Source organism: Sinocyclocheilus rhinocerous, unplaced genomic scaffold (assembly GCF_001515625.1).
Source record: "Sinocyclocheilus rhinocerous isolate Xijiao unplaced genomic scaffold, SAMN03320098_v1.1 scaffold656, whole genome shotgun sequence".
Lineage (NCBI taxonomy): Eukaryota > Metazoa > Chordata > Actinopteri > Cypriniformes > Cyprinidae > Sinocyclocheilus > Sinocyclocheilus rhinocerous.
In genome coordinates, this window is record NW_015648010.1 from 1,005,634 (window position 1) to 1,013,670 (window position 8,037).

Here is an 8,037-nt window from a genome sequence, read left to right on the forward strand (position 1 = left end):
TAAACTCTCTGTACGAATAATCTCTTTCTAAAATCATGAACTAGGCATTGATCCTTTCCCCCTCAAGGAAATGCATAAAAACACTGGTTTTCCCCTAGTAACCTACTTAAGCTGAGGAGGACGAGAGCGTGAGGCTTCTTCATATTTAGGCTTTTATGAGGTTAGTTTACGGACTTTTATTTTGAAAGTCGGCGCGTCTCCACTTCCGCACGAGATATTCTGTGACAACATCCGCTCCTCCGCTGTTTCCTTACTACGGCTAGTAAATTAAACGGCTTTTTATTATGAAGTTAATATTAATACCTACTTAAAAAGACGATAAACTCTGAACGTGTTGCCTTAAAAGCGAAAATCATGGCTAGGATCGGCGACATCATTCATCTTAACGTCGGGGGCAAAAGGTTTTGTATTAAACCAACTGCACATCCTGCTCGAAACAAGCCACATACTTTATTAACATTACCATTTGTTAATTTAAAAATGTTACTTTACGTAATGTAACGTTAGTCTTCATAACAACTAGTTTGCAGTGGTGTTTAAGTATTGCTTCTTATTTATCCGCCTTAACTTACTGTAAATAGCAGCAGACAGTAATAAAGAACAACAATGGATTTTTTCCCTTCTTTTTGGCTAAAAGTGTTTTTCTTTTATGTTTGAATGTATAAATGCAGGTTCAGTACCTCCAGACAGACTCTGACATGGGTTCCTGACTCGTTTTTCTCAAGGTTTGTGCGTTTTCGATCAAATAAAGCTAAACTAGAACAAAACCCCCTGCGTATGTTATGTATATTAACAATTTAAGCGCTTATAACTTAAATAAGGTTTAATAATAAGAACTGATATATGGGTTGCGTGTTTGTTTTTTGGCATAGGTCTTATTTTTAATTTTTTTACATGATGTGTGTACATACTACATAATAAATACGTGTTTTTTTATACTTCTAGTTTATTAAGTGGACGGATATCAACACTTAAAGATGAGACTGGAGCGGTAAAGTTTATTCTATTATACATGCTAATACTAATACACGATCTTTACAAATATGTTATTATGTGAGTGTGTTTTAATGTAGCCCACTATTTGTTTATTTTAGATCTTCATTGACAGAGATCCGTCTCTGTTTGCTCCTATTCTCAACTTCCTGCGCACTAAAGAGCTTCACCCCAGGTAAGTCTATGTTTTTGTGAAAGAGATAATGTAACACTGTGAAATGAAGTGTCTTGTTTAGGTTTTAAATGGCATGACTCTGTTTTTCTGACAGGTCCATAGATGTGCACTTATTAATGCACGAGGCAGAGTTCTATGGGATCACGCCGCTGGGTGAGATCAGGCTGTGCTGGGATTATCCTGATGCTTTTGAGCCACATATTAAATTGCATGCTGAATAAATGGTGGTTTCCACTGCAGTGCCTCATCTAATCATGTCTTTACCTCCGCAGTGCGAAAGCTGCAGTTGTGTGATGAGTTGGATCGCTCCTCCTGCGGGAACGTGTTGTTCAATGGCTACTTGCCTCCGCCAGGTACACAACAAACCCTGAGCACAGAGACAAAGTTCAGCACTATTTTAGACAGACAGCATGTTTCAGAGAGACTCATTTTGTGTGTGGCTGCAGCCTGCAACCATTCCTCGATTCTGTTCGAGTATACGATTTTTAAAAATCCTCGATTGCATTTTGCCCGTGTCGAGAAATGGGCAAAATACCAGAAGCGTTCCACGTATTAAACCCCTTTCAAAATCATAATAAAGCATAAGTCTATTAAGACTTCACAAATGCTACGATTTAAATAAATACATGAGATGCATGTTTAATATTTGTGCTTGCGTACAGTACGTGTGTGTCAGAGCGGCTCCGTTCACAGTAAATGCTGCTCCGTGCAAACTGTTATCATTAGAGATGGGACGTCTGACACTGAGGCTGCGAAGCCTGTTTTACTCTATTGAAGCAGACTGGTTCGAAAGACTGTGTCGAGGCTTGTATCAAATCTCCGTGATCACGTGACCAATGACATTTGAGGCTTGATACGTCACAATGAAACACCTGAAGCGAGGTGACTTTGAATCTTTTTTTGGTACAATCAGAAAAAAAAGCCTCAAAAGCTTCACAAGGCTTCATCTGCCCATCTCTAGTTATCATTTATATGTCTCAAACTCCATCTCTGCATGTTGTTGTGAGTTGGGGTTTATGATAACGTTCATCTGGGAACGCAACGTGCGCTGTTTCATCAGATTTGTAAGGTTAATCATTTATAAACCTACGCAAATCCAGGAGAATGCATCGATATCTTTCTAAATATAACTGTTCATCACGATTTCAAAATAAAAGCTTGGACCCTCGCTCTGAGTTTACATGTTTTGATGTCCACATATTGAAGAAATTACAGAAATTGATAGAAATGGCCAAATATTAAAGATTAAGTGGACATTTGAATTAAACAAGGATTAGATCGCGCAGCGTCAGACCGTTGGCGCCCTCTGCTGGCATTTGTTATAATGCGTGAAGTACGTTAGCTCTATTGTTTATAATACATTATGTATTTTAATAGTTTTGTTGAATAAAACCTTATGATTACTTGCTTTTGATACTTTATTTGAACTAATTATCATTGCCTCATTGCTATTATATATGTATTTTAAGTCATTTTAAAGGCTATTGTTCACTTAGGTCTATTTTTATTGCTACAAAAAAAGTAATTATAATTATCCGATTACTCAATTAATCATCAGAATAATTGGCAGATTACTCGATTACCAAAATAATCGTTAGTGACGGCCCTAATTGTGTGTGTCACAGTGTATCCGGTGAAGCGCAGAAACAGGCACAGTGTGGCGGGGCCCCAGTTCATGGGGGGCCGTGCGGGGCCAGTGGAAAGGGCCCCTGTGAGGAGGAGTAACACAATGCCGCCTAACCTGGGCAAAGCTGCCATAGAGGAGAGGGTGACAGGTCTGCCTTTGTCTATAGTTCATTTAGTATTCTATTCTACTCTTAATTTACTTTTCCCTATTCAATTCTGTTCCACTCAGATTGTCTTTGCTATTCTACTTCATTGCATTCTACTTTACTTAATTCTGTTCTATTATATTCTACTCAGATTTTCTTTTGGCAATTTTATTCTTTTCTATTATGAAAATTTACTTTGGTATGTTCTATTCTATTTTGTTTTTTTTTCTGTTATATTTGCACTCTTATTTACTCTGATTTATTGTTTTGTTTTGTTTTTTATTCTACTCAGTTCTGCTCTATTCTATTGTACTTGGTTCAGCTTATTTCTACTGATTTATTCTATTCTTTTGAATACTATTACTCAGTTCTTATCTGCTTGCTTCTGTTCTATTTTATGCCGTTCCTATTAATTTCTAAACTGATTTTATTCGATTCTATTTTACCCAGTTTCAGTATGGTTTATTCTATTCTGCTCCATTTTAGTCTGATAGTTTCTACTGTGGTGTATTCTATGTTATTCTGTTTTACTCTACTAAGTTGTTCTCCTCGTCTGATTTGTTCCATTCTATTAAATTTTGTTCTACTCTGTTTTGTTGTACTCTGATTGCATTATACTCAGTTCTTCCCTTCTCAACTCTGGTTTATTTTATTCTGTTTTATCCTACTGTTTTATGTTATTCTATTTTATTTTACTCACTTCAACTCTAAATTATTTTATTCTGTTTAACTCTAATCATAGCTACTCTAATTTGCTCTATTGTACTCAACTAATTTCTACTCTGATTTGTTTTTATTCTATTTTATTTCACTCAGTGGTACTCGGTTACTAATTTCCTCTCTGGTTTATTCTGTTCTGTTTCAGTTCTGCTCTACTCAGTTCAATTCAGTTTTATTCAGTTCATTTCAGCTCTAGTTTGTTCTATTCTGTTCTGTTTTACTCAGATCATTTTTGCCATGATTAGTTCTATTTCACTCTGTTCTACTCTACTCATTTCTACTCTGATTTTTCTATTGTACTGTGGTTAATTCCATTCTATTTTCTTCTATTTTACTCAGTTCTACTTGTTTCTATTCCTGTTGTTCTGTTCTATTTTAATCAATTCTACTCATTTCTTGTCTGGTTTATTCTTTTTCTGTGTTATTTTACGTGGTTTCACTCTAGTTCTCTTGGGTGCATCCTTAGTTTTTTTTAGTTTTCAGTTTAAAATAGTAACTTTCTTGAATCCTGTGATCTGTGTTGTTTAGGTCCGATCGCTGATCCAGGCATGGTCAGAATCATATGCGGTCATCATAACTGGATTGCTGTAGCTTATGCCCAGTTTGTGGTCTGTTACAGGTAGGGTTCCTCTTTGAATGACACATATAGTAATGATTGGGATTTACATGTGTGACTTTTTTTTCTGTTTCTTGTGCTCAGGGTTAAAGAGTCGAGTGGATGGCAGCAGGTGTTCACCAGCCCTCGGCTGGACTGGGTGATTGACAGGGTGGCTCTTAATGCCAAAGTCATGGGCGGTTCTCTAGGGGACAACGATAAGATGGTTGCTGTTGCATCGGGCACAGAAATCATACTGTGGGCAATCTGTCCCGATGGAAATGGCAATGAAATTGGTAAGCTCTCGTTTCATATAATGCTTTTGGATCTTTCACAAATGTTTGGAAACTGGAGTTCTTGTTTGTTCTGAACCGCAGGTGTGTTCAGTTTGAATGTGCCGGTGGAGGCTTTGTTCTTCGTTGGAAATCAGCTCATCGCCACCAGCCACACGGGTAAAGTGGGAGTGTGGAACGCAGTCACTAAACACTGGCAGGTAACGAGAGCTGACAGATGCATGGCCATTGGTGATTACCGTATTGTCCCGAATATAAGACGATGTTTTTTTCTTGGAAATACATCTGAAAAAACGAGGTCGTCTTATATTCAGGGTCTAGACTTTGACATGTCAATAATACACCCACAACACTAGGTGGCGCCAAATACGCATAAAACGAGTGTGCCATGAAACAGGGTCGTCTTATATTCGGGCCAATACGGTAATTTCTGCATTTGTTCCGGTGTCACAATTCAAATGAAATCGATTTCTTAATATCGAAACAAGTAGAAGTGTTCACTTCCTGATTTCTTCACCTCTCTTTATGCAGAACCAGGATGTGGTTCCTATCAACAGTTATGACACAGCCGGATCATTCCTCATTTTGGGATGCAATAATGGATCTATTTACTATATAGGTAAAGTGATAATCAGTCTAATATATTATGTTTTCAGGTTTTGATTTTGGTCTATAAAGTTGCAAATAAAAAAGTAGCTTTAGTTTTAAAGTATTTAATTCATGGATAATGGTGTTGCCATGCAGTTTTAAAATGTATTGTTGAATTTCCAGCTAAAATAATAATATGATTTGCTGTTAATGTTATTTCTAATTGCTTGAGCTGTCATAAAAATTTTTTTTGGATACATTCAAAAAAAATCCTGTGCATTCATGATCCTTCAGAGGGTTGATCAAGCTGATCACGACACACTGTGCATTTCTGTGTCTTTCAGATGTCCAGAAGTTTCCGTTGCGGATGAAGGATAACGATCTGTTGGTGACTGAGCTGTATCGAGATCCCAGTGAAGATGCTATTACTGCTCTAAGTGTCTACCTGACGCCCAAAACAAGTAACGCCAGCCTGTCATCTCACAGTGTCATAGCACATAGCACTAAACCATGTTCAACTAGTACTAAACTATTAGCACTCCAGTTGATCACACAATTACGAAACACCCATTGAGAATAAGACACACTTTAGCATACTTTAAAAAAGAGAACTTATTACTGAAATAATATACTTTGAAAGAATAAATGAATGTGTGAACTGAATGTAATGTTTTTAAATTACACGACTACTGCAGAATGTACTGACAAGCATTTAAAATGCACTTTAATGTCTTTCTATTAAACCTTGTATGCGTGTGCTCTTGTGTTTGTTCAGGTGACAGTGGGAACTGGATCGAGATCGCGTATGGTACTAGTTCAGGCACGGTGCGTGTCATAGTGCAGCATCCAGAGACGGTGGGATCCGGTCCACAGCTCTTCCAGACCTTCTCCGTTCACCGCAGTCCTGTTACCAAGATCATGCTGTCTGAGAAACATCTCATCTCTGGTAAAGAGTTTTTTTTTTTTCTTATACACATTTCTCATTTACGTGCAGAGTATCGTGGGGAACACAATTCTGAGATCAATAGTAAAAATATTTTGCAAAAAAAAAGAAAACTGTAAAATATATTAATTATAAATTGAATAACAAGAGACTTCAGAATTTCACAAAATTGCAAAAACATTTATTTGTTTTATTACGTTTAATCAGTGACCTAGAAATATTTCTTATTTATAAACTGTCATGCTCCTTTATGTACAGAATATAAAAGGGATCAAAAGTATGAAATCGCTTGTAAATTAAAAAAATAAATCAGTATAATTTATTCACATTGAATTGAAAAACAAGAACATCAGTATTTTTTAAAACTGCAAAAAACATTTTTATACAAACTCATAAAAGAATCAGTATAATTTATTGATATTGAATTGGAAAACAAGAACTTCAGTATTTTTTACATTTGCAAAAAAAAACAAATCATGCACACTCATGCTCATTTATGTGAGGAATATAGTGGAGATCAAAAGTCTGAAATCACTAGTAATAATATTTAGCTTTTTTAAAAAAAAAAAAAAGGGAAATCCGTACAATTTATTAATAGTGAATTATAACCAAAAACATTTTACATTCAGTTTTTATTACATTTAATAAGGATCAAAAGGATGAGATCACTAGTGTAATTTTAATAGGTAATATTTTGCTTTTTTCTCTCTTTTGTATTTAAATTCAGCATAAATCATTAATGCTAAATTGGATAAAAACAGTAACTCCAGAATTTCCTAAAACTGCAAAAACTATAAAATTTGTTCTTCAGCTTCTTTTTTTTTCTCAAAATGCTTTATTTCCACATGTAAATGAAAAAAGTAATCAATCAGAAATCTTCCTTGCTATAGTGTGTGCAGACAACAATCACGTCCGCACCTGGACTGTGACGCGTTTCCGAGGCATGATCTCCACTCAGCCTGGCTCCACCCCCCTCACTTCATTTAAGATCCTCTCATTGGACGATATTGATGGCCATGGAGGCTGTGCTGCTGGCACTGAAATAGGTGAGATGTAGTGAGTAGAATGAAATCACATATGTAACCCTGGAGCACAAAAGCAGTCTTAAGTCGCTGGGGTATATTTGTAGCAATAGCCAACAATACATTGTATACACTGTAAAATCTAATTAGTTGGGCTTACTTAAAAAAAGCATGCAAACCGATTGCCTTGAAAAAACTAAGTAAAGTGAAATAGGAATAGTATGTTGTACTGATTTTCATGGTTCATGGGCCATAATGTGTTGACTAATGGTTGTGTGCGCAGGTCCGTATGGGGAGCGTGACGAGCAGCAGGTGTTTATCCAGCGTGTGGTTCCCGACACTGATAAACTCTACGTAAGGCTCTCCTCCAATGGAAAGAGGTCCGTTTCAAATACAAACAAGACAAACCAGCATACTTTAACAGTAGCGCACCTGACTAGTTAAATGAACTGGTGTGAACTGATAGAAAACAACATACCGATCAACACAAATATAGGTGCTGCGCTCTGAGAGAGTGCTAAACTTGGTCTGTGTCTCATCTGAAGGGTGTGTGAGGTGCGTTCGGTGGACGGGACATCCATCACGGCGTTTGTGGTGCATGAGTGTGAGGGATCCAGCCGCATTGGGTCCAGGCCCCGCCGGTACCTCTTCAGTGGACACAGCAACGGCAGCATCCAGATGTGGGACCTCACGACGGCGATGGAGATCGCAGGGAAAGTGGATATCAAAGGTGAGAGTGGAGGAATAAATGAATGAATGTGAAATACGTTATATGTGCAGTAAACATTTACATTTAGTCATTTAGCAGATGCTTTTATCCAAAGCGACTTAGAAATGAGAACAATGGAAGCAATCAAAATCGCTATGATATGCAAGTGCTATAACAAGTCTCAGTTAGCTTAGCGCAGTACACATAGCAAGGTTTTTTTTTTTTAT

At 37.0% G+C, this 8,037-nt stretch overlaps 1 protein-coding gene across 1 annotated transcript; it reads left to right on the forward strand.

Moving 5' to 3' along the window:
- Positions 1-217: 217 nt before the first annotated feature.
- LOC107709553 (SH3KBP1-binding protein 1) lies at positions 218-7,831 on the forward strand (the record flags this gene model as incomplete). Its single annotated transcript, XM_016514048.1, has 16 exons — positions 218-401; positions 672-725; positions 946-991; positions 1,095-1,168; positions 1,263-1,321; positions 1,441-1,521; positions 2,794-2,943; positions 4,189-4,279; positions 4,361-4,551; positions 4,633-4,748; positions 5,080-5,167; positions 5,481-5,597; positions 5,912-6,082; positions 6,970-7,125; positions 7,385-7,481; positions 7,647-7,831. Coding segments are annotated over exons 1-16 (1,723 nt in total), but the record flags the coding sequence as incomplete, so codon positions are not given.
- Between the last annotated feature and the right edge of the window lie 206 nt (positions 7,832-8,037).